The sequence below is a fragment of the Lontra canadensis genome, unplaced genomic scaffold (genome assembly GCF_010015895.1).
Source record: "Lontra canadensis isolate GAN:19392208 unplaced genomic scaffold, GSC_riverotter_1.0 scaffold213, whole genome shotgun sequence".
Classification (NCBI taxonomy): domain Eukaryota; kingdom Metazoa; phylum Chordata; class Mammalia; order Carnivora; family Mustelidae; genus Lontra; species Lontra canadensis.
In genome coordinates, this window is record NW_022631207.1 from 143125 (window position 1) to 170999 (window position 27875).

The following is a 27875-nucleotide window of genomic DNA, read 5'->3' on the forward strand; positions in this document are numbered from 1 at the left end:
TCTAGATACATCTTGTGATTCATTTATTCTTTCTCATGATCATCTTCAAGCTTCTATTTCATGGTTCGTGAATTCAATATAACTAATATCAGCATGTATTAAGAATCTATTTGCATGTGGTGCTGTACTCTAGAAAGCAAAGAGACAAATGAAGCATTTGACACATAGGAATTTCCTAAGGAAGACAGATCTCATAGAAATAGACAGAAATGACACATAGACCACTGAACAAACAAAGCAAAATCCGTAAATTGTACAACTTCGGCTATGCGAGGTGGTTAGTAGAAAGAGCCTCACAGCCCATTGCTTAAAGAAAAGACCTATTATCACTGCATAGCCTTAAACTGATCATGAATAAGAATCACACTATGCCCTGTATGTTATACTGGAAAGAAAAAAAGAGTATATAACCTGGCATGCTTAGCATTGGAGTGCACATAATGGTACAGTTTCTTGGGTATATTGTCGATTGCTTCCTTCACTGATTTTGTCTTACGCATATTCTCTGATGGTCTGCAGAGACTGGAGAAACTAAAAGGGTCTGCTGAGGCAAGAAGGCTCTCAGAGAATGCCTTCTAAAACCAAAACATCTTTCCTTTCCCAGAGAACCAGTGGTCATGTGGTTCTTAGTCATATTTGTATTGAGGTTCCTTCCCCCCTTTAGAAAGACCTTGAAGATGATAAAGGAACTTACAAAACCCTCAGACGTTTCATCTATGTAATATGAACTGTGGTGAATATGAGACGAGGGTATATTTTCTGTTCTCTCACAGATTAGTTAAAGACAAGCCAAAGGCAACCCTGCTCTCTTCTACAGTAACAAATGCCTTTGGTTAAGTGTCTTCATAAGTGCCTGACCTAGTCATTCGTTCAGGGCTAGTATTAGTAGTAGTATTAGGGTAATATTAGTATTATTATCCTGAAACTATCATATGTGTGGTATAAGATAAAATGAATGAGTAATTATGGATTCTTCTCATTCCATCACTCCTGGTTCTTGAGAACCAGAATTCTTGGGGGAAAAAAGCATGTTAAACAAGTCTACAACCCTGATACTGTCCTCAAGATTATCACAACGTTGTCGGCAGTGGGTAAATAAAGTTGTGGAAAATCGTATTCTGGGGCAAAAGGAATGTAAGTTCTGCTTTAGATACATCTGGATAATGTTAGAGATAGGCTATCTTTCAAGGTGCTTTTTTTTATAGTTTTTTTTATAGTTGTGCACGTAGTTCCCCTTTCAGTGCTGGTCAGCCTAGCCAGATGATCCGTATCTGGCTCAGTGTTTTTCAGCGTGTGGTGCCTAGAACACTGGCATTATGGCCATTGTATGCTTAAGAGAGTGCAGCTCTCTTGGTCCCATCTCTCTTCAAAGGAGTAGCCCCAGAATCTACATTATTGACAAGCACACTGCACTGTAAGAGCCACCACTAACTTCTTGGTCCATTTCTACCTGAAATCACTTCTATAAAGATGAGGGAAGTATAGAGTCAAGACCATAGCTGTGGTTTTTGTTAGTGAATGCGCTTAGATGTTGAACCTTTATCTAGCTGAGCCATGTAGAACAGTGTGAGTGTGAGTGTGTCTTAGCAATAGCCCAGTTAGAAAACCATTTTCTCTGGGGTGCCTAGGTGGTTCAGTCGCTTAAGCAACCACCTCTTGATTTCAGCTCAGGTCATGATCTCAGGGTCATGTTCTCACAGTCGTGAAGTCAAGTCCCATGTTGGGCTCTGTGCTCAATAGGGAGTCTGCTTGAGATTTTTTCCCTCTGCCCCCACCCCACTCATGCTTGTGTTCTCTCTCTCAAATAAATGCATCTTTACAAACAAAACAAAACAAAACCCATTTTCTCCAAAGTGCAATAGCAATTGTCAATTTGCTTATCTTTTTGCTCAGGGTTTTTTCCCTCTCACATAATGAGAGCCTGGGATTAGGAATTCAAAATGATGTTTCAATCAATGAATCCTCTGAAGTTTTTAAGCAACAGTTTCAACAACAATAACAAAAAATTCAAATCATGAAAAGAACAATCCAGATTTGGATCTGGGCAGGTGTGGCCAGACAGAATGCCCAGCTGGTCCTTTCTCAGTTGAAGGCAAAGTAGATTTTCAGAGTGTGAAAGTGGAAGGGTGAAGGCTTCCAAACCTGTATTTAGCATCTTCATCCTCTCCTTCCTATCATCGCCTTTACTTTCCCAAACTATATGCTTTTTCAGCAGCTCAGCTGATCAGCACAACTGGCAACCAATGGGAGCTGCTTTCTTCTGCCAACTGAGTGCCAATTACTGTGAATGCACTCAAGGGAGGAACCTAGACTAGTGCTTGCTTTATAGGGATTTCTGTTTGCTTTGTGAAACGCAGTATTTTCTTCAATTGGCCGTATGGCACCATAGACACAGAGACAACTGAGGCATGTTTCCTGCATCCAGACAGGTACACACTGATCAGGGAGATGGATGAGTTGTAGCTAATGATAGCAGCAAAGTCATTTGCACATAAATAATTTAATTTCAGTCCTCACACTTTACAGATTTTAGCCATTAAAGGGATAACCGCTATTTGTAACATAGAGTTCTTAAAACTTTGGAGAGAGGTATATACTGTGATGATCATAAAAAGTCTCAGCATCCCTCCTGGCCTCCCATTTCAGTCATTTTCAATATGACAAAGAAGAAATTAGGACCATTAGGGTGGTATATTTTCTCAAGGAAGGAAAAAAACAGGGAGCAGTCTAATTTGGGGGAAATAAAATGCCTTGTCATAGGAACATCTACGTGTCTTTTAGAAAAAGTACAGTTTTGAACATGAACTGAAGATGACATTAATACTCTGCACTAGGAAGTTTTTTTTTTAATATTTTATTTATTTATTTGACAGACAGAGATCACAAGTAGGCAGAGAGGCAGGCAGAAAGAGAGAGAGGAGGAAGCAGGCTCCCTGCTGATCAGAGAGCCCAATGCAGGACTCGATCCCAGGACCCTGAGATCATGACCTGAGCCGAAAGCAGAGGCTTAACCCACTGAGCCACCCAGGCGCCCTGCACTAGGAAGTTTTTATATAAAGTTGCAAGTTTTAGTTCAAAGTGAGTTTTTTTTTTAACCAAGTTACTTGGTGTTCCCTTGATCTGTATTTTAAAATATAAAGTCCATGTATTAGGTAAGAATCTCTTCTCAACTTTTTCTAGTGAACACAAACACATATGGTGAGCATATGGGTAAAAGATACTTTAATCATTTAGTTCTACAATTGCTAGTAAACAAAATGAGCAGTCATGATGACATGGCATTTTACATTAAGACTAAAACATATATAGAAAACTTCATTCTCTTCTTACTGACTTCAGATAATGAAAACTTTTTTTAAAAATGTAATTTATGTTTTTCTAAATGTAATGGTGTGCACTGGTTAAGCTGAGGGTTTATTTTTGAAACTGTGATAGGAAAACAATGGTAGTGGAAGGAGGCCTGACTGTCCTTTAAAAAGCAGACTTTAATTCACAGTTTCTTAGAAAAACCATTTGAATGTGTCCTGCAGTTACACAAATATAAGTCAAGAATGTTTTGAGAGAAACATTAAAATATTTAGGAAAAGAAAAAGACATTATTTGGGGTTTTAGGTGAATGGGGAGATGCCTGCTGATTACTGTTTTTTTTTTTTCCCCTCATGGAGAGGCAGTTTGTAGGTGTCGGGGGGATTTTCTGTGTTTTCTCACTTGGGGATTGCATGTGGGGAAACAAGAAGTGGAGAGAAGGGGAAGGATTATATTTATGGGACTTCAGGAAACTGAGGCACCAAGTATTGTTTTAGTACCTGGGTGAGAGGTGCCTGGCTAGTTCAGTCAGTAGAGCATGAGACTCTTAGTACCTGGGTGAGGAAGTTGCAGGAAGGGTGGGTTTCCCTCCAAATACACACAGCCTGGAGATGGGAGGTTTGGGCCACTTTGGAAGAATGGTGATCCATGGATACTTGCCATTTCACAAGAAAACCTGGATGTTTCGAGAATGATGGAGAACGGGCATGGTGGCCTTAGGATGAGACAGCAAACAGATCCTCTCTCAGGGACAAGCAGCAGGCGCGAAGCAATTAGAGCACTCACAGGAAGGGTGCCCTCCTCTCTATCACAAGCTGGTGAAGACTGAACATACTGGTTAAATACATAACAGCACTGTCTCTGCCTAGAAAAAATAAATTACAACTGAAAAACATACAACAATCCTACAAAAAAAGAAAGAAAGAAAGAAAGAAAGAAAGAAAGGGCACCTCTCTCACATAAACACACAACTGAATTAAAAGAAAAATGCCCAACCGGCTAGAGTTTATTTGCAAACAGTATCAGGTCAGTGTTCGTATGAACGGCCTCAAAACTGTGGAAGTTTCAAAAGACAGGCAGCAGCATCTGCAATTTTTTTTTAAACTAATATTTTTTAAAAGATTTAATTTATTTATTTGTCACAGAGAGAGAGATCACAAGTAGGCAGAGAGGTAGGCAGAGAGAGAGGGGGAAGCAGGCTCCCTGCTGAGCAGAGAGCCGGATGTGGGGCTCGATCCCAGGACCCTGAGACCATGACCTGAGCCAAAGGCAGAGGCTTTAACCCACTGAGCCACCCAGGCGCCCTGCAGCTGCAATTCTGAGACCACGATGTGTCAGAGAGGTTGAGCAAAGTGGGCAGTTGGCAGCATAATGTATTCAGTGCATATTATGCTGCGAGTGATTGTGAACACCACAGAGGCTACGGTGCTTTATGAGAATCAAAGCAAAATGGAGACCATCACTTTCCCACATGAGCACAGAAATGTCTAAGGAAAAAGTCTTATGCAACTTTGAAGATATGTTGTTAATCACTGCCATTTGCTTTAATTCACTTTGAGATGGGCTCCAGATTATCCTCATTTTCTTTGAGGATAATACTTGTTAGAAAATAATGTGGAAGTTGTAGCACCAGGTATAATGATAGTAGTGCCATGACCTTATGACTGTGCTCTTGTTAATTTCCAAGCTCTGAAGGGAATATGTGACCCAAAACTAATTTTTATATGCATTTTACCAAGAGACTATAAACTGGTTTTCTTTTCTTATCTTTAAAATTATCATCCAGAAAAATTGACTTTATTTTTTTTTAATGTGCAGTTTTACAAATTTTAACCCTTGTGTAGATTTGTCCAACCATATCCACACTCAGGATACAGAACAATTCCATCACCCCAGAAAACATCCTTTGTGCTATCTATCATCGGTCTATAGTCATACCCTTCCCAGCCCCAATGCTTGGCAACCACTGATCTCTTGTTCATTACTATGATTTTCTTTTGAGAATGTTGTATAAATGGAATCATATAGCATTTAACCTTTTGAGACGGGCTTCTTTCACTTAGCATAATGCCTTTGAGATTTTAGAAATTGTTACATGTATTATTAGATCTCCCCCACCCCATTTGTTGTATATTATGTGGATGTACTGTAGTTTGTTTATCCATTTACTCACTGAAGGATGTTTAGGTTTTGGTGATTATGAGTAGCTTCTTTTCACTTGTGAATGTGCCTGAGTTTTTATTTCTTTAAGGTGAGCACTCAGGAGTGAGACAGCTAGGTCCTATGGTAGTATATGTCTGACTTCATAAGAAACTGCTAAACTGTTTTCCAGAGTGACTGCACCATTTTGCATTTCATTAGCAGTGTAGGAGAGTTACAGTTGTTCTAGAACTTCTCAGCACTTGGTATTATTGCAAATTTTTTATTCTAGCCATTTTGATAGGTTTATACAGGTATCTCATTGTAGTTGTAAATTGCATTTCTCTAATTGTTAATGAGGCTGAAAGTTTTCTCATGTGCTTTTTTTTTTTTAACCATCATTATTCCCATTTAGGTAAAGTGTTTAAGTCTTTTGCCCATTATATAATTAGATTAGTTGTTTTCTTACTGTTGAGGTTTGAATATTCTTTATATACAATAGTTCTTCCTTTCAGTGATCAGCTGAAGTCTGAAAGCAGAGGATCCTCCTTCTGATGTATTGTCAAGAGGTCAATAGTAGCCTGACTATATCACACTACCTATGTCATTAGCTCACTTCATCTTATCACATAGGTGTCTTATCACCTCACATCATAGGAAGACAAAGAGTGAGAGCTGTGCAATAAGATATTTTGAGGAAGAAAGAGACCATATTCATATAACTTTTATTACAGTATGTTGTTAAAATTGTTCTATTTTACTATTATTAATTTCTTACTGTACCTAATTTATAAATTAAACTCTATCAAAGGAATGTGTGTACAGGAAAACCCATAGTATATATAGAGTTTGGTACTATCTGTTGCTTCCGGCATCCACTGGGTTCTTGGAACACATCTCCCAAAGATCAGAGGGAGCTACAATATTCTGGATATAAATCCTTTATTGGATATGTGATTTGCAAATATATTCCTGGTAACTTTTCCTTAAAAATATCTTTCACAGAGTTAAATTTTGATGAAATCAATTTTTTTTTTCTTTTTTGGGTTGTGTATAATATGCTATGACTAAGAAAAATCAGTGCCAAACCCCAGGTCCATATTTAGGGAGGCCACATTGACACCTGCCACTCCCTGGAATGTTCCTCTCTGCCACATCATCCTAGTTGTCTCCTTTAAGACTCAAACTTTATTTCCTTAGGAAAGCCTTCTTGCCACTTTCCTGTTTGGCTCCATGGGCACAGTAATTTTCTCCTCATTTGTGTTCTCTCTGTGAACACTTATCTTCCCAATTATGATTTCAGGTTACATGCCCCTTCCCACCAGGCAGGGAACTCCACAAAGGTGGGGGATCAACTTTGTATCCCCCATGCATGGATTAATACATAGTGGGTATGTACTAATGTTCATACTCACCGAAAAAACAGAAGTGACTAATTTCTAAAGACATTATCCTTTTATCCTTAATAATTACAGTTTGAGGATCTATCAAAAAAATGTTATTGCTTGAAGAACATTTAAAAACTATCTTCAACTTAAAATTGAAAGTTTATTATTCTTTGAGAAGTCTGTTGATTTAGTCATCTAAATAGGCTTGCTGGCGAACATCTTTTCTTAGAGGAAAAGAAATGAAATTCATGTAGAATTGTGGGAGATTTTTAGGTGACTAAAGTAATGGGTATGAACTGATGATATTTAAAAGTAAAACTAAATAATTCTGTCTGCTGAAATTAAGTTTCTGTTCGTTGTCAGTATGTTAAAGTAAGATGCATATCAAAATAATGGAGTGTCCAACCTCAATAGCTGCTAACTATATGAAGAGGTGTTAGGAACTAGCCCTCTGGTTGGGGAGAACTTTCATATATCAAAATATATACTCTGGGGATGAAGCTATGTTCTGACAATGATGATGATGAAATCTTCATAATTTAGGAAACAGCATTTTATCACTGTATTCATAGGAAGTTAGATGTATTTGCTTTCATTCATTCATAACAGAACAGGACAACAGGGCTAGCACCAGGCGCACTTCTGAAGGACAATAGTTTCTCCTGGTATCTTTGACTGCCCCTCTCTGCATCTGCCTTCCTCAACCTCTACCACAGTCCCAGAGTCCTCTAGCTCTCTGTTTGTGGACGTGGCATACAAAGGATGAGAGCTGCCCTGAAGGGCAGTAGACTGAATTTGGGATTTTAGGAGCAAGAGAAGTCTGGACTGGTGGCTTTGTCCATCATCATCTTGTCCCAATTGAGACATACTTGGGAGTCAGGAGAGGAATCTGAGGTCAGAGGAGAAAGGTCTTGTAGAGATAACAATGGAGAGAAGGGCTGAAATTGATAGGAATACCGACTGGAATTAGGTCTGAACAGAAAATGGGATAATTTCAGGATAATATTATGAAAGATGAATTTCCAGGAATAACTTGATTTATAGAAGATATACTGGTGGACCAAGCTATCTCTCCCCTTGATGCTGGAAAGGATTCCATGGTTTCTGCCTACTAACAATCTCTATAGAAATAGGAAAGAATCTGAAGTCAAACATTGTAATTTGGGACGGATTATTATTCATGATGAATTTTAGTCACTACATCAGTTTAACCAGTCATTGCTGTGTTAAATTTAAAATATCTAATTGCATAATACTAATTTAGTGTTAATGGTCTCAGTAAGAAGATGGAGAGAAATATTTTTGCTTATAGGTCTTTGCATTTATATCTATCATCTATCTATCTGAATCTCCATTCTTGAACCTGGAGGGATTGTTTCTTTTTGTGTTCCTGAAAATCTGTGCATCTAAAGCTACTAAATTTGTTTCTAGTATGTACCACTGCCGTGCTCAAAAGTTTGTTATACACTGAGCACTTAAAACACGTGAGTTGAATCTAGTTTCCAGTTGCTATCTGCTGGAGTCACATGTGCAATCAAGGCTTATATGCAACAGTTGGATTCTGGTTCAACCCTCCACCAATCTCCCCCATATCCCCCCTCCCCACCCCGGCCATGCTTCCACTCACCTTGTTAATCTAATGCCCACAGAGCCTCCAACAGGTCAGAGCTCTCAGAGCCTATTAATTCCAAACAGCTTCTGCTGGAGGTAGCCATTGAGCAAATCCTTTTTAAACGTCTCTAATAGCTGACTGAATTAAAATAAACAGAATGTCCATAATCTTCAGCTTCTGTTGTATAAACATACAACAAGCTGAAAGTAGTAAAGAGGCTAAGCCTCAGAAGCTTCAAACTGAAAATTCTTTAAATATTTGGTTGACCTTTATATAGAAGGACTGGGAAAAGCAGATTTTTATATTACTAAGGAGTATGTATAGATTCAGAATCACTCAGTTATTTCTCTAAACAAACCTCTTACTGACTGTTCTAAATACAGTTCTATGTTTGGGGGTATACACACGGTTATGTGTATATATGTATATGTATATATACACACACACACACACACAACTTACACATATCTCTGCAGTTCTTGTTCTGCAGTTTGTGTATGCCTGTGATTTTGTCAAACCAGACACCTGGTAGCCAAGTAGAGGGCATAAACATAATTAAATAAATGAGCAGACCCCAGAAGTTTGCACCATGCCATGCATTGTTTAGTTTCAGAATTTCAGCAGAGACTGCATGTGCACTTTGCCAAAATACTCACTAGAGGGAGGTCAGCTCTCGTGGGGAGAGTGTTTCCTTCTTCTCGGAGCCCATCTGCTTCTGTAGGAACAAGGCCAATTTATGTTTCACAGATACGTCAGGAGAAGGGTGTGAAAACCTTAGCTGACACCACTGATGCTTTAGTGGCCCTGGATAGTGGCCTGGCCATCTTGACCCGTGACCTGGCTCTGACTAAGTTCCTGCATTCACCATGGAGGAGCCAAATTATGTGTAGGAAGAGTGATGGTATGTAGTTTTCTTGGTGCCAAGATTATATGTAACATATTGTATGGGAGGGTGGGAATGGTGTGGTTGAGAAATGCCTATTTGGGTATTCAGAGCAGGTGGCATAAAAGTTACCCACACCTTTTCTTCTCCTAGGTATATAATGTATTCTGCATCTGCAGGATCATAGTAGGACCCAGGAAATGGATACCAACAAATCCAAATTATGAAACCAAGAGTGTGAGGAAGTGGAGAACACTGCCAAGGGAGTGGCTGAAGGGATCATTGTCGAGGCTGTGCTAGGAGGAGGGTGGTATGGCAGAAAAATCTGGTGGCCCAGATGGGGTTGAAGAGCACTGGGGCACCTGGGTGGCTCAGTTGGTTGAGTGTCTGCCTTTGGATCAGGTCATGATTCCAGGATCCTGGAATCGAGCCCTGCATCGGGCTCCCTGCTCAGTGGGGAGTCTGCTTCTTCTTCTCCCTCTGTCCCCTTCTTGCCCCTGCCTGTGATCTCTCTCTCTCTCTCTCTCTCTCCGTGTCAAATAAATAATAAAATCTTTTAAAAAGGGGGTGGGACCTGTAGTGGGAGAATGAGAGTGAAAAAGTCAGACAAAGAGAGGTTGGTGGCATGGGGAAATTTCTGATATTGTTCCACAGGTGGAGTGATGACAAGGTTCCAAGTAGAGCTATGACAGAGAGTTATCCAAGTGGAATAGGTATGAAGGTCTTAAGGATTGTGGAATAAAGGACATTTGAGGCTAGGGTATTCATTGGTTCATCAGTGTGAATATTGAAGTTACCTAAGTTAATGGTCTTCTCAGTATGGAGAGGAAAACTGAGCTACTGCAGTCTTCAGTGTGGAGTGAAAGAGAAGAATAGTAATGGAGAAGGAAGTTGGGAAGGCTTAGCAGACAGCAGGCACCTAATGAAAACAAAGGGTATTAGTATGAGAACAAAAGAAAAGTGATCCAAAAGTGGTAAAGAAGCAGTGAGGCTTGCCCTTCCCCTATCAGCCCTCTGCTCCCCATCTCTCAGGGGAGGGCTGGGAAAATGAACAGCCTTCAATGGGAGGGCAGTGGGGGAAGCAGGAACCTTGGACAGAGTCAGGTTTGGGTAAGAGCGGGAGATAGATGTATTATTCTGGGACAAAGTATAGTGTTTATTTTTTTGTTTGTTTGTTTTACAATGGAATGGAAATACTAGCCAGGAAAGTACAGAGAATTTGGAAGAGATCGGCAGTGGGAGGAAGAAAGTTTCCCAAAGTAACACAGTACTATGCAGAACTGAGCATCCTAAGAGGGTTAAGGACACAGGACATTTGCTTTGGGGTGGTGGTCGAGGTATCAGGAATAAATGGGGTAGGGGACAAATGGAGGAGATGCTCCAAGCTGGCATCCATTGAGACCCAGGCAATCTGGAATATTTGATGATAGCTGCGGCGGCCCACTGTCATGTGCTGAAGGGCAGCAGAGACTGGCTAATCCAGCTGCGAGTGGTTCCCATGTACTGGTTGATAAGGTAATGTGATTTTTGCCCCAAATCTCTTTTGGACTGCATGTGCTCATGGGCTACATTTGTAAGAACTTTACCTGACTAGGACTCCAACACCTCTTTAAACTTTTAATCTACATCAAATTATTATCACCAACTTATGTAACTATCACCAATTAGTTCTTGGGTTTTAAGAAATAATATTGCAACATTTATTGAAATTATACGTAATTAGTAAAAATTCAGCACAACTTTCCATCATTCTTCAATAGATTTTTTTTTTGCCTACTGCTACACAGTAAATACAGATTCCATTTTAGTTCTTCTCTTAGAAACAAGTAATTGAATTATATGAAATTGAAAGGTTATGTTTCCAGCACAGAGTGAGTTTGGATACTCTTGATAGGACTCAGACCTCAAATGTTATCCTAAAATTTTAGCCTTAACAAAAATCATTATAATAAAAGCTCCATTTTAAAAAAAATCACTGATGCATAACTGAAAATGAATCACTGAGTACATTTAGCTGACATGTACATCCCTTTGATGCTTAATGGACTCAAATTGCTCTACTAAATATTACCATCAGTGCTACCCATTTCATGCTAGGGCCTCTGACAGCACAATGGATATTTGGGAAATTGTAAGGACAAGTGACATATCAGACACCACATCTGCCTACCTAATAGTATATGTGGAGGAGGTTGAAACTTTGATGTAGTAATGTTTTTGTTTAAAATGTCCAGGTCTTAAAAACAAAACTGTATTTTTGTCTTTCTTTGTCCTTGGGGTTTTTCTGGCTTTCTTTCTCAAGAGTAATTCTGTCAGACCTATAGATATAGAGAACAAATTGAGGGTTTCCAGAGGGAAGGGGGGAGGGAGGAAAGGTCAAAGGGGGGAAGGTGAGTGGGAGATGCAGACTTCCAGTTAGGGAATGAATAAGTATCACAGGGATAAAAGGCATAGCTTAGGGAGCATAGTCAGTTACATTGCAGTAGTGCTGTATGGTGACAGATGGTACCTGCACTTGTGGTGAACACAGCATAACATAACAGGAAGTTGAATCACTATGTCGTGTGCCTGAAACCAATGTAACAGTGTATGTCAACTATACTCCAATAAAAGAGTGATTGTGATTATAAAGTATGGGTTGAAATTTAAGTATTCCTTATGAATTTAAATATTAAACTCTGTTATTGTGGGAATGTGACGGTTGTCTCTTGCACCAAAGAGCCCATGGCTCACTGAGAATGGTTGGGAGTTCCCATGAAGCTCAAGTTCTAGCCCATCTTTCTTCCTGCTCAGGGTCTGGAGGATGTCTCTATCCTGAGATATTGTGTGCTCAGAGGGACTCACCACTAGCCCAGAAAACAGCTGTTGGCTCCCTTGCAAATAAGAAATAAAGAGAATAGAGTGGGTTTGTGAGGAGACCTCTTACCTTGGCTAAACTTTCAAAGTGAAATCATTAAATCTGAAAGAATAGTAGCATTTTTGGGGTCTAGAGAAAGATTGGTTTACCTATGTGTGCTGAAGGGCCAGTGCCCAGGAATGCGGCCTGCCACTCTGCATCTGATCTAAAACAAAGGCAAGTTATCCAGCATATGGTCTGCCTGACCTGTGGGCCCTAACTGGTGTCAAGTGAAGGAGTGACTCCCCACCGCCGCACCCCGTTCCTAGAATAGGGCTGAACAGTCTTCATAGATTCTGCGTTTCTTTCCTGCAGGACATTTGTGAAGATATTTCAGATCACGTGGAGCAAATCCATGCGCTCCTGGAAACAGAGTTTTCCCTGAAGCTGCTGTCCTACTCTGTCAACGTGATTGTGGACATCCACGCCGTGCAGCTCCTTTGGCACCAGCTCCGAGTCTCTGTGCTGGTTCTGCGGGAGCGGATTTTGCAGGGTCTGCAGGACGCCAATGGCAACTACACCAGGCAGACAGACATTCTGCAGGCTTTCTCCGAAGAGACAAATGAGGTGGGTGTTTGAAGCCAAGTAATGTGTTATCAGATGTGACCATTGGAGAGTGTTTTCAGTTCAGAGGTGGGGGATAGGAATTCTTTGTAGGTACATAATCAGGTCCTGAACTGGGCTCTGAATCTAGGGATAGTGACCAAAGGCTAGGGCACCTTTAATGTGAATAAAACTTTAGACCAGAGTTAATTCACACCTGATAGTTTGCCCATAGTGGTTTGTGCTAACCTGGCTTCTTGTTCCCCAAAGTTATTTGATAAATATTTATTGAGCACTTACTATGGCTAGGCATTAGGTGCTAAGAATGTCAGAGTGACCAAAATGTGGTCTTTGACTTCAAGGAGCCTAGTGCCCAAGAAAGACAAAAAGCACAGACATTAAGGGCAGATTGTGATGATGTCACTGGAGGACAGGGAAGGGGCACCTAACTCAGACAGGAAAGCTTTACCAGAAGTGAGTCCAACCTGGGATGTGAAGGAGAAGCAGGATTAGACTGGGTAATAGAGGTTCTAGACAGAAGGAATGGCATCATCAAAGATCCAGAAGTAAGACAAATGACAGGTTCAGAGAGCTGTAGACAACACTGGAGCCAAAAGTTCCAGGCACCAGGATTTGAACTAATAGGTAAGCAGAGGTCAGATTATGAAGATATAAGTCCTATTAGAAGAATTGGACTTTATTTTAAGGATAACAGGAGAGTTTGTTAGGGGATTTAATATGATTAAATTCATACTTTGAAAAAATCATTCTGGATGCCATGAGTCATATGAGATTCAGAATTTTACACAGCCAATGTATTTGGATTTTTTGTACTCATATTAAAAGTATGTTTAAAAGTTTGTTGTTGTCACTTTTGATTCATGGCTTAAGAATGAACACTGTGGGGGTGCCTGGGTGGCTCAGTCAATTAAGCATCCGACTCTTGATTTCAGATCAGGTCATGACCTTGTGGTCGTGAGACTGAGCCTTGTGTCAGGCTCCACACTCAGCAGGGAGTCTGCTTTTCCCTCTTCCTCTCGCTTTACACCTCCCTCCCACCCCCACTTGAACTCTCTCTCTCAAATAAATAAATAAGTAAATAGATAAATAAATAAAATCTTAAAAAAGAATGAACACAATGAATCTGAATCCAAATGAACTCTCCTAATCCCACATAAAATTGGCATATATAGGAGCAAATCATTGTGCTAAGCAAGAGCTGTGTGTGTGTGTGTGTGTGTGTGTGTGTGTGTGTAGTCCCTTGGCTCTTGATATCCACATTAGTGCCCTACCCTTGGTTTTGTGGAAAATATATATTGTAGAAGTTTATAAGACACATAAATAAGTAAGATTAGAAGACCTTATAATGAGTGCTGCATAATTCAGTATTAATTAATGTTTCAGTGGCTCCAACATTTTCAGCAACACAAAACAAATCTATGCCTATTCTCATAAATGATTTATACTTGTTGATTATTGTTTTCATAATAATGATGCTCTTGCTGTAACAAATTCCCCACAGACCCTGGAAGTTTATGAGAATCAAAATCTACTGGGCTCAACTTCTAGCTTTATGTTCTTTGTTTTCATTCAGCTTTTCCTGTTATTGTGGCAGTGAGGGAGGTGATATAAACTTTGTAGAGTCCTTTTTTTTAAATCACCGAATGAATACATGGGTGTGTGTGTTAGTGCCCAGATGCCATCCCTCCCAGATGGGATCCTTAGAGAGGTCTTGACTGGGCCTCTTGTGGTCCTGGGAGACTACAGAGAATCCCAGACTGTCTAACTCTGCCCTAAATGTGGTATTCATGAGGTGTACACCAATGAGCTAGAGATGAGAATTGGGAAAGATTGATCTACATTCTGAAGTGCTCCTTCTTTAGATATCTACCTGCCATCCCTAATCTATACAAATTTTTTTGTTGTTATTGTTCCTCCTTATGTGTCCTGCTGGCTGTGTCCAACATCCAGCTTTGATCAGTCATCAGATCTGCCCACTTTCTATTCCTAGAGGGGGGCATAAGAAATCATTGGATTAAACCAGTTATTTTTTTTATATTTATTCAGTAAATAAACATTTACTGATCACTAAGTCTTTGTTGTAGAGCAGGAGCTATAACAGTATGTTAGGGCTTATTGTTATCATCGTTGTTGTTTTGTGAAATACGTTCATCATGTACTGATTTGAACTTGGGTCATTCAAGAGAGCAGCCCAGGTAACAGTGAAAAGCCACTGAGGCTAACTAATTGTCACTGGCCACTGCTTTATGTTTTGAGTTTATATTAGTGTCCATGATGGGTCTCACAGTGTGAGCTCAACCGTTATTTACAGATTTGATTGGAAACAATTTTGTGCATTTTCATATTTGAAATTCTTTAGTTCTGTCCTAAATATGCAAGAACATGTTGTGTTTGGGGTAAAAGAACAGTAGGTTCTTAGCCATCTACATTGTGGATATTTTTCTATGAATTAGAGCACTGTTTCTATTACCAACCTTCCTAAAACTATAGAAATTGGATCCTATTTGTTTGTGCCTCTAGTGTGACTCCATGAGACCATTTCAAAAACTGCTTGGTTTTGTTTGTTTCTGCCAGCAAGCACACTGGGATTGTGGAAAACAGGAAGGGAATTATGATAAAGTTCTAAACTTTATCAGAACAAATTAAGGTACAATAGATTTATAGAATGAAGATGAAATGGCATAAAACAGGCTGATAAACTGAAATAGTAGATGTCCTTCCAGTGAGAGTGAATTCATTTTCCCTTTTTGTAAGTTAGTTGAGTTTCTGAACCACATTAAAGAATAAGGAAAGTTGAGAAAGTGGCAAGTTCTCTCTCTTTCTGTCTTTGCAAAAACAAAATGCATAAGTTTCTTTTATTTAAATATGACATAGAACTTATTTTTTAAGCAAATTAGCAAATGTTTTGCTAAAACAAAACCAACCAACTAAACAAAAAAATGGGCAAAGCTCAACATTGTGTGAAAAATGTGTTGTACTGAAATTTTTTATATTTCAGATACTTGATAAATACTTTATATTTATTGTTTCAATTAGTAAGGAGGGTAAGAGATATTAAAAATAGTTCTATTTTATGGATGGAAAGACTGAATCTGAGAGAGGTTGTGACTACCTAAGGACATAAATCCATGAATAATTAAATAGAACAAACAAAACCATCTCTTAATCGAGCTTTGTTGTGATAATAGTAATTCTTTCCTCCTTCTTTCCTCTGCCCTTCCCTTCCTTCCTGCTTTCCTTTCTATTTCCCCTAAATATTTATCAATTTCCTACTATATATAAGGCACTAGGCATTCAAGGTGATTAATCCATCTTAGGAATCACCTTCATATTTTTTTTAGATCCTCAAAACAGTTCTAGGAGATAGGAAGGGAAGGTGCTGTTGTTTTTATTTAACAGATGATATTATTATGTCCATCTTACAGGTAATAGGACTGAGGTTTAGAGAGGTAAAATGACACAGGTAGTGATAACTGTTAATAATAGGAACACAAGAGCAAACAATGATTAAGGCTGACCACATACCAGATGGTGTGGTAAGTAAGCACTTTACCCCCATGATCCTTATCCTCTCTGTGGGAATGCATTTGTCTTTTCAGAGCACGTACCCGAAGTACTTTGTGTATTCATCTATGAGCCTTTGTCATAGGTCCATTTATATCATGACAGAGTACATGCTAGATTAGAACTGGATGAGTGTTGGTACCAGATTAAAATCATCTCTATCTCCCATAGCACCTTATTTATATCGCTGTAAATAAAAATCTAATAAGTTGAATTGAATTAAATAATGCAGATAATCACTGCTTTAGGGACAGAAGAGGGAGATAAAATTTTAGGTTGGTGGACTAGAATTTATCTTGGAAATTAATCATTTGGCTTATAGTTTTAGCCTGTAGAAAATGGAGATTCTTAAAAATAATTACTATAGTATAAATAAAACATTAAAATATTTTTGTGTATTTCCCCCTTGCCTATCAGAAGGTAAACTTTGCTTTGCTTTCCATTTCCCTCTCATTATTTGCTTCTCTCAGTCTATTGCTGCTCTCCAGAACATATTCAGAACCATAGAATCCCAGCAGGGTAGGCCTAAAAGGAATCTGATCAAGAATCTAGTTCATGTGGTCTAAAGACTCAGGGGCTTGTGGCATTCTGGTTAAGAGGTCTGTGAAAGTATATGTTAGTAGTTGAAGAGCAACAAACACCATGTAATGAGATTAGGGGAGGAAGGGATGAGGGGCATACAAAATTTTTTACTGTATGCATGACTAAAACAGTAAAATTCTATTTCCAACTCTCTTCTCAGTAAGAATACTAAGCCAGTGTACAAAACTGATCTTGAAGTAACAGTGGACACTGATAGAACTTTGGGGGCATTTTAATAGGGAGATCTTCAAGCCTCTAAATTATGAATATTATCTCATATTTTTTGGTAGCAAAATGTAGTGTTAAAAAAAGGAAGATCTAAAGAAGACATTTGGAACTAGAGCTTCAGTTAAGTTAATTATCGGTGAGGAACAAAGCAAAAATTTTGTTTCAAATTGGGGGTGTGGGGGAGAGTTTCCTTGATGTCTCAGAGAAGATTGAAGCCTGCAATAAAGTGAATTAATTGCCATCTCCATAAAACATGCTTCATCTGAGAAACTGCTTCATAGCATATTAAATTGAGGTATATTTGTGTTGAGACATTGTTAGGCAGCCGTGACACAGCTAATAGCACTACACAATTAAATGTGATATTTCTGAAATAAAAAAGGACTATAAAAACAACATGCACTCTTCCCCACCTCTCTGCCCACCTGAAACTATTACTTACATGCCTTAGAAAACTGACTGGGACAGTGGTCCAGAGCAAAGCCACGGGGCTAAAAATATTAGTATTACTAAGCAATATTTTAAGAAATGAAACTCATTATTCATCTGCTCTGGGATACTTCAGAGAAACTTCTTTTTTAAAAATTGCTTCTGCACACTGAAATCTAGAAAAAGTACTTTTGAAGAACTCTGTTAATAACAACCTGTGTTAAAAATAATGCCTGGGTGAGGGGCGCCTGGGTGGCTCAGTGGGTTAAGCCGCTGCCTTTGGCTCAGGTCATGATCTCGGGGTCCTGGGATCGAGTCCTGCATCGGGCTCTCTGCTTGGTGGGGATCCTGCTTCCCTCTTTCTCTCTCTATCTGCCTCTCTGTCTACGTGTGATCTCTCTCTGTCAAATAAATAAATAAAATCTTAAAAAAAAAATAATGCCTGGGTGGATGCTTATCATTTGGTCCTTAGGATATGAAATGGATACGCTGTGTGCTGTTCTTTGTTTGTTTTTCAGGGAGGGATTTTTTTCCACATTAAAAATGCAGTCTTATTAAAAATAGTTACCCCACGAGTGACAGTCAGCCATGCATGGAAATAGTTGGCCTTGTTGGGAACAGGATGGGAGAGGGTTCCCTTTGGGGCACCAGTATTTTTGAGTATGTTATTTTCTTTTCCAACCAAAGGACTAACCAGGGAAGGGATCTTCAGGGGAAGATTTAGGAAAACCTAGACATACCCTGTTATCTGAAATGTAGTCTCATACCATATGTTCATCTAGTATCTTTTATTGAGTCCCAGTTATTTTCAAGTATAACAGTATTCCTGATCTTAGGGGTCTGGTGACCACCACAGTGGACACCAAATTCTTTCCCAGGGCTATAGAAGCAGGTGACTGACAGTTGTAGAGGCCTAATTTTTACCTGAACTCTCAAATTTCTTTTTCTCTACTCATCATAGAAACAGTTTGACTTAAAACCTCTTTCACCTTACTTAAGTAGCTGCAGTGCTGTACTTTTATGATAAAAAATGATAGAAAATAATACAAATTTCAACTAGTTAGTAATTTATTTATTTATTGTTTTTTTTTATTATGTGCAGTTAGCTAACATATAGCACATCATTAGTTTTTGATGTAGTGTTCAACGGTTCATTAGTTATGTATGACAGCCAGTGCTCATCACAGCACGTGCCTCCTTAATGCCCTAGTTAGATACCAACTTTTAATACCAACTTATGGGATAGCTTGGGAATTAAGCCATCATTTATAATACTAACTGTGTGAGGGAATAAGTTCTGAGTACTGGACAACCGAATTAAAAAATATAAATAAATACAACCTGCTTTTCAATAAGGGTTTCCATATTATTCTCTTAAAAATTGCATAAAGTGTGACTTTTGTTTGGCTGGCTCATTCCTTAGTGGTTTTGGCTTCTGACTTTGTTCTTTAAAGTGTTTTGCCCCAGGTTTGAAGCGTAAAAGCCACACAATTCCATTTAGGTAATTTTTACTGAGATTGGCAGTTAATACAGGTTTCCCATTTTTGTGCAGTGTAATTAAGCATAGGGATACCTCTCATTTTGACGAAACTTGCCCCCTCAATAAACTTGATTAGTAAAAGTAATAATATAATAAGTGATAAGAGTGAACATTCCATGAGTACGTATTCACGTACCAGACTTATGTCTTACATATATTATCTCGTTTAAGACCCACAACAGCTCTTGACAGGGCTTATCATTTGCTTTTTGCAAATGAAGGAAATGAGGTTGAGTGACATCAGCCTGCTGGCTCATGGTCACTTGGCTAATTACTGGTAGAGCCAGAATTTGACTCTCAAACTTGGGCTTTTAATCACTAGAGTCAACTAAAACTACATAATCAGGGCAAGAAATTACACGAAGTCATAGAGTTACATTCCAAAATGTCCTCATTCATGCATTCATTCATTTATTCAACAGATACATCTGTGATTGCTTACTCTATGCACATCCCCATGCTAAATGTTGCAAGTGTTCAGTGAGTCAGCAATTTTCTTTGTGATTTATACTCCTGTGGTGCTTACAAACCAATGGGAGCAACAAATCAATCAAATAATCACAATAGTATTTATTTACAGATTGAGGTTAAATGCTTAAAGGGAAAACATCATAATTTTATGAGAGCTTACAAGAGGAAAAATTCTGACTTAGGTGGGAGTTTAGAGTCTTGAAGAAGTGAAGCTTGATCTGAGTCTGAGGGCGCATAAGAGTTAAACCAGTTAAGGGATGTTGTAAGTTAAGGGATGTTGTAAGCTTTCTTGACAGAGGGAAAATAGCATGTGCAAAAGCCCTGAGGCAGAAGGAATTCGTTATAGTCAAAAACTGAAAGGAGAACACTGTGGTTGGGTGCAGCCAGGGAGGGGAGTATGGCTTGAGACAGGCCTCTTCATGTCTGTTCTTGGAAGGGTTTGGGTTTTTAACCCAGCAGTAGGAAGTTAATAAAAGACTTAAAGCATCATGTTTGCAATCTGTAAAGGGGCAAAGGGAGAAGGAGAGAGAGAATTCCAAGCAGACTCCCCGTGAGCATAGAACCTGACACAGGGCTCAATCTCATCACCCTGAGATCATGACCTGAGCCAAAACTAAGGGTTGGATGCTTAACCGACTGTGTCCCAAAGTTACTCATTACAATGTGGCAATGTAGAGAACAAACTGGAGGAGGGGGTATATCTGTTTAAAATAGTATCCAATTAAATCAGAGAAAATTAAAATACAGATGTTAGAGTGTGGGCTATGGGTCATAAAGTCTCATTTTAAGGCCCAGTTTGGCCCTTAGATGTGAGGCCATATGCTAGTTATGTACCTTCTTTTAGCTTAGGCTCCTCTTATATAAAACAGGAAAATTGTACAGATCCCAGAAGAAAGTTATTGTGAGGATTAAATGAAAAAGCAGTAGTCATAATCAGCCATCCCCATTTATACATGAGGAAACTGAGGTTTAGAAAAGTTAAATGAGGCTTATTATTATTATTTATCTGGATATTGTGGCATGCCAGTGAGGGGAGTAGGAGATAAAGGCAAGGTAAAGGTGTGATGGGAGAGAATAGTTCCAAAAGCAAAATGCACAAATGAACAACAACCCAGTGTGAAGTCCCAGAGTGACCAGACCTTGGTATAACCTGGCTGAAAAGACACAGGGTTCAGCAGCCACATGACTTCTGGCTTCACTTTGCTCATCTGCTTCCTCCTTGAGGAGAAGAGAGGTCTGGGATATAATAACACTTCACTTCTCGGTTTCCTTTCTTCATCTCCTAAGAGGCTAGATCAGATCAAGCAGTTCTTAGCTGGTAAGCATAAAAGGATTCCCAGGCCCTTCTTTCTTAAGCAAATCATCAGTAAAAAATCTCCTCATCTGTTGTGTGATATTAGAAACCACATTAGTGATGAGGGGTGCCTGGAAGGCTCAGTCAGTTAAGCAGCCAACTCTTGATTTCGGCTCAGGTCATGATCTCAGAGTCCTGGGATCGAGCCCCACATCGGGCTCCCTGCACAGTGAGGAGTTGACTTGAGGGCCTCTCTCTCCCTCTGCCCCCTCCTCTCAAATAAGTGAATCTTTAAAAAAAAAGAAACTGCATTAGTGATGAGACAGAAGCCTTCATTATATAATTAAAGATTAAAAATTAAAAATACTTACTTGTAAAGCTATTCTTTAGCACAGGGTGGTTTCAAATCAAACTGGCCTATCTTGAATTATAAATAACAAGGGAGGGAGGCAGTTAGTATATAACACACACAAATGGGAGTTGGGGAGAAAAATGCGTGCAGAGAGAGGGTCAGGGACTAAAATGGTAAGTTTTGGTATTCAGTACTTTTCTCCAGGATTACCTGTGTTTATCTTCAAAAGGGTGGGTACAAATGGGAACTGGTCCTGAAATGTTTCTGTGGTGTATGCAAATTCAATAGTTCACCTTCCTGTGATTTGTGAATAAAAAGTTAACATGACGGACTTAGTGTAATTAATTATACCATTTAAATGTATTTATCGAGGATTTTCTATAAGCTAGCCACTGTGGTAACTGCTGGAGTGATAGCAATATGCAAAGCAGTTCGTAGAGATTTTACTCTAATATTACTTTGTTCCCAGAATTTTATTACTTAAGGCATCACATAAGAAATGCTTATTAAATGAACTACAAGCTATTTTAAAATGGAAAGTTAAGTCAAGAGTGGATATTTTGCGCTTAACCTTGACCGTTTCTGTCAAGCCTCTATTCTCCAGATTAAAGAAAAGTCCCAAAATATTTAAGAACAAGACACTATGTAAAGCAATATAATTGATCAGTATGCTTTTCTGTATGTTAAACCAGAAACAATGGAGACTGCTTCATTTTTGACCTTTACAGTGGCCTCTGCTGAGATTTCATCTGACCAGCAGTTGAGTATAATTGATGTTGCATTTACTGAAACTGTTGCCCTTGTCTGTTTCAGGGCCGGCTTGATTCTCTAACAGAAGTGGATGACTCAGGACAGTTAACTATCAAATGCTCTCAAAATTACTTATCTCTGGATTGTGGTATTACTGCTTTCGAACTGTCTGACTACAGTCCAAGTGAGGATTTGCTCGGTGGCCTAGGGGACATGACCTCTAGCCAGGTCAAAACCAAACCCTTTGACTCTTGGAGCTACAGTGAGATGGAAAAGGAGTTCCCCGAGCTCATCCGAAGCGTTGGGTTACTCTCCGTGGCCACTGACCCCAACCCGTACAGCTGTGGCAAAGCGGTTGGCGAGGAGGCATCTCAAGTGTCTCTTTCAGCAGATGACAAAGGCGGACATGAGGAGGACAGTGCTTTGACAGTCGAGGAGCCACCAGGCTTAGTGCCCGGAACGTCATCTTCCGGGGAAGCTCTGACAAATGCCGATCAGCCCCCTCCTGAGGCCGTGATGCCAGAAGCCATTTCCTCCTCCCAGCCTGAGACAAGGAACCAACAGCCTCAGCCTTGTGAAAATGCAACTCCCAAGCGATCCATCCGAGATTGCTTTAATTACAATGAGGACTCTCCCACGCAGCCCACATTGCCAAAAAGAGGGCTTTTCCTTAAAGAGGAAAATTTTAAGAATAATCTGAAAGGCACTGATGGAAAGAAGCAGCTGGCTGATCTCAAGCCCGAGATGAGCAGAAGCACCCCCTCTCTGGTGGACCCTCCTGACAGATCCAAGCTTTGTCTGGTGTTACAGTCTTCCTACCCCAGCAGCCCTTCTGCTGCCAGCCAGTCCTATGAGTGTTTGCACAAGGTGGGGGAGGGGAATCTTGAAAACACCGTCAAAAGTCACATCAAGGAAATATCCTCCAGCCTGGGAAGGCTTAGTGACTGCCACAAAGAGAAACTTCGACTTAAAAAGCCACACAAGGCCCCAGTAGAGGTGCCCCCATGCCGAACTCCGAAGCAGGGGGCGGGCTCAGGCAACCAAGCTGAGAGCACAAAGAGCTCAGCCGTGCCGAATGGAATTCCTTCAGGTACCCCCAAGGCTGTAGAGGGGCCAGAAACAGATTCCGTTTCGACATCCTCCCTCGAGCCATGCCGCCAGAGGAGTTGGAATGCCAAACTGCCAGTGCAGTCAGAAACAACCAGTCCTCTGCCTTTTACTCAAAGTAGTGAATCCTCTGTTGGCTCAGACAACGTCGCGTCTCCAGTATCCCTTCTTTCAAAAAACAAAAGCAAAAAAAGTTACTCCTCCTCCCCAAGTCACGTCACCAGGAATGGCCAGGTGGTGGAGGCCTGGTATGGTTCTGATGAGTACCTAGCACTGCCCTCTCACCTGAAGCAGACTGAAGTCCTAGCGTTGAAGTTGGAGAACCTCACGAAACTTCTGCCTCAGAAACCCAGAGGAGAAACCATCCAAAATATTGACGACTGGGAACTGTCTGAAATGAACTCGGATTCTGAGATCTATCCAACGTACCATGTCAAGAAGAAGCACACGAGGCTAGGCAGAGTGTCTCCAAGCTCGTCCAGTGACATAGCCTCTTCCCTGGGGGAAAGCATGGAGTCTGGGCCCTTGAGTGACATTCTTTCTGACGAGGAGTTGTGCATGCCTCTCTCTGGTATGAAAAAATGCATCGATGAGAAGTCAGAGAGAGCTGCATCCTCTGAGAAAAATGAGAGCCATTCTGCCACAAAGTCTGCTTTAATTCAGAAACTGATGCAAGATATTCAACACCAAGACAACTATGAAGCCATATGGGAAAAAATAGAGGTAAGGTGGTCTTCTTAACTTGCAAGATTTCTTACCTGATCTTTGGAAGTGATGCTGGGGAAAGGTCAGTCCCTCTCCACCCTCACTATAAAAAGCATTGCCATGTTTGATAAGCCTCATTCCTCAAAGAAGAAAAGATAAAGCACAATGATCACTGCATGGTGGCAGAGTATGTGTCTTGTCTGGGCATTAGCTTGATGTGTCCCTGTTTGGTGCGGGAATCTCTGTTGATGTTGCTCACACCTCACCTGGCTCCTGACAAATGATGGGTCCCTTTGAGTGGAATGCAAAATAGTGTAGAACAGTAGCCGTGCACACACCAGTACCTCAGGAATACGTGAATGGAATGTTGCAGTTATCCTCACTGATTTTTTTTTTTTTTAAAGATTTTATTTATTTATTTGCCAGAGACAGAGGGAGAGAGAGTGAGCAAGCACAGGCAGACAGAGAGGCAGGCAGAGGCAGAGGGAGAAGCAGGCTCCCCGCCAAGCCAGGAGCCCGATGTGGGACTCGATCCCAGGACGCTGGGATCATGACCTGAGCCGAAGGCAGCCGCTTAACCAACTGAGCCACCCAGGCGTCCCTCCTCACTGATTTTTTATTTGTTTGTTCTAACCCCAGAATAGCTTACCAGTCCCAATGTTAACTCTCTGTAGAAATGGATCAGATGTTTCTAATTTGGGGGGATCTTTATTTTCTTTCAGTCTTTCTCCTTTTTGAGGCTAATAACCCATGCTGCCTATACTGTGTACTGCCCATGGGCTCTGAGATGGGGAGTTGATATTTGGGGTAAATCTGTACTTTTCTCTTATTTATTTATTTTTTTGAAAGAATGAGAGTGGGGAAATGGGATGGGGGACAGATGGGAGGGGAAGAGAGGGAGAGGGAGAGAGAGAATCTTAAGCAGGCTCCACGTTCAGCCCTGAGCCCAGTGAGGGTCTCAATCATGACCTGGGCCTAGATCAAGAGTCCGTTCTCTTAAATGATGGAGCCACCCAGGCACCCCAAATCTCTAGTTTTAGAATGGATTATTAGATGAAGTCTTTGAGGACAGATGTGAAAATTCTCATCTGAGAATTTTCTCAGCTCCGGAGTGAGCTCCATAATTTAAGCTGTGATTTTAAGACACTAGGTTAAGTATAGTACACATGGACAGGCTGAAGGTGTTTAAAACTAAGGAAAAGTTAATGGTGATATGTAATAGTAACATATATTAATGATTATTTTTACTAAGAATTTATCCAATTCTCACAACAACCCTAATATTAACCCCATTGTATAGATAAGGAGACTGAGCCTGAGAGAGACCAGGCAGCCCGCCCTAGAGCCCAAGCCATTAACTAAATCCTCCCATGTCTCAGTAAGGAAGTGATCAATATATACTACATGTAAATACTATGGTATTGGGAAAAAAAAAATGTCAGTGGAGCCAGGATTTGCCTGGGAAATTCTTGTGAAGGGCCAAGCCTTCAGTGGAGTTTTGAAGGGAATGCCAGGATTAAGACAGAGAGAAGGTCAGTGGCTATTTCAGGCAGGAAGAGCATAAACCAGAACACAGGTGGATCTGGGAATGGGCATGTTTATGGGGGGTGGGGACTCAGAGAGCTGTCCTGACTGGAAGGTCTGTGAACGGAGAGCAGCAAAAGTTCCCGTACATGGAAGAGACCTGGTTGCTCCAAAGCCCAAAGGCCAGTATGAGGCAGTTAGAATGTGTTCTCTCAGCACCCTTGGCAGCTTCTCTGCCATTGACTGAGGGAAGGAATAAAATCCACGATAACTAATGCTTCTTGGGCTCTAATTTTGTGCTTGGCTCCATGATAAGGGCTTCACATGCCTTATTCTATTTAAGTCCTGGGGGGAGGTAGGACTTTTTCAGATGAAGAGGTGAAGGCAGAACAAGGTTAGAAAACTTGCTTTAGGCCCCCCAGCTAGTAATTACAGAGTAAGGGTTTGAACTCAGAGCCAAGCCAGCACACCGAAAGCAGTGTAGGTCACAGCCTTCAGTAGCCTTTCTGGAAGAGTTAGTTGACAGTAACAGGAGGGAGGTCATGGCAGTTGTGATGGTGACCAAGGTAGAGGTAACTGGCCTGTGGCAGCCAGTCTAGGGCACTGCTCTGATGTGCGACAGGCATGGGTGGGGAAGGCTGCTGAAGGAAGCAGGATCCAGAAAACTGGGTCTAATCCTTGCTCCATCCTTAAAGCCTGGAGAGACCCATGGCTAGTCATGTTTCATTCTGGGCCTTGTTTCTTCTTTTGTAAATAGAGATCTTTAAAGCAGATCATGGCCACAATACCAGCTTCCAGTGGTAGCATGTTTTGTTTCCATTATTCTGCAAGGATGAAGCCAAGTGTCCAGCCTCTGAGGACTAGTGTATCTTTTTATAGAAGAAAGTCTTTGGATGGGTAGCTGGCTTGAGGTAGAGGTGAGGCAGTTAACTTTAAAAAATCGGTACATTGATATTGATTATATGATAAAACTGTTAAGAGGAAGTGTCTCATAGGCAATTGGAAATACCATCCTGGAGTTGGGATATGAAGTAAAGGCTAAATGAAGATTAAGCCCCTTGGTCAGTCCAGCCTTCCTTTATCACTTCAGTGGGGCAGCTGCCTACCCCCAGGTCAGTTCACCTTGGATATCACACTCTAGCTTTGATCTACCTATAGTGACCCAGAGAACCTATTCTACCTGCAAGTATAACATAATAAGAGAAGGTGTTACTTAACATCTTCTTTGCATCAGGCATCTACTAGGCACTTTACCTGCAGTAATTTTCTCATAGGATTCTCAAACAGCCCTACAAGGTAGGCTTTATTATCCAAAATGGACTACTTCTCTCCCCCTTCCAGTGTTCCCATTCTGGTGCTAGCCTCCTAACTGGTCTCTCTGCTCCCATCCTATTCCTATTATAGTCTTTCTAGCACAGCAGCCAGAATGATCGTTTTGAAACATAGATCAGATCATATCACCCCTCTGCTCAAAACCCTACAACAGCCCCTGTTGCATTCAGAGGCCCTACATAGACTGTTCCCTTGACTTCCTCTCTGACCTGATTTCTACCAGCTCTTCCTCATGCTCACTTCCCCGCCTTCCCACTGGCCTCTGCTGTTCCTAGAATAAGCCAGGCAGGCCCATGCCTTTAGGATCTTTGTCAATTCCCTCTGCCTACACTCTTACAGATGCTCTCATTTCTAATTTTTTAACCTCTTCTGAGCTTGCTGGAATATTAACTTCTTAGGGAAGCCTACTCTGACCACCTTTTTAAAGGTGTAACCTATGAGGTACGTGTGTAGCTCAGTCCTTTGGGTGTCTGCCCTTTGGTTTCTTCTCAGGTCATGATCTCAGGGTTATAAGATCAGCGTTCTCTCTCTTTCCCCTCCGCCTCCCTTCATCTCTCTAAAATAAATATATCTTTAAAAAAAATAAAGGGTATTGCCTGAACCCTTTTAATTTTTTCTACAGCTCTCAATGTATTCTGTCATTTTGTATAATTCTGTTTGGTATGTTTATTGTTCTAGTATGTTTACTGTTTCCCCCTGCTGGTATGGGAGCTCTGTGAGGGAAGGAATATTCATCGGTTTAGTTTGCTAATGACTCTAATGTACCTCTAACAGTGCCTGGCACATACTAAGTGCTCAGTAAATATTGTTAATAGAATGAGGGAATGAATCCCTGTTTTAAAGTGGATGAAACTGAATGCAGAGAGATGAAATCACTTTTCCTAGGGTGACCAGTTAATAAGTCATGTGCTCCATGTGCTTTACCCTTCCTACTAGATAGTCTTGAGAGCAGATGAATTCTCTGAGAGAGTGAGGACAGATGGAGAAGACAAGACAGGTGGGAACTGAGATTCAAGCTGTTATGAGGAAGGAGTAAGGAAGAGGTCCACTTGACAGAGAAGATTCTCGGGTGTTAAGTAAATGGGGGAGAAGGGGTCTAAGATGGATGTTAGCTTTGTTCTCTGCAAAAAAGGAAATGGAGAAGAATAAGAACAAAGAAAAAGAAGCAACCTTAGATTTGGTTGAGATAGTCAATGAGGGCCTTAGAGA

At 40.5% G+C, this 27875-nt stretch overlaps 1 protein-coding gene across 3 annotated transcripts in view; it reads left to right on the plus strand.

Moving 5' to 3' along the window:
• The window catches only part of LOC116861945 (A-kinase anchor protein 6), a 416895-nt gene that overhangs the window by 134784 nt on the left and 254236 nt on the right, over positions 1-27875 (plus strand). For all 3 annotated transcript variants that reach the window (XM_032848880.1, XM_032848882.1, XM_032848881.1), the window contains exons 3-4: positions 12540-12791; positions 22062-23828. In XM_032848880.1, coding sequence (XP_032704771.1) covers positions 12540-12791; positions 22062-23828 — 2019 coding nt within the window. The remainder of the gene's footprint in view (positions 1-12539; positions 12792-22061; positions 23829-27875) is intronic.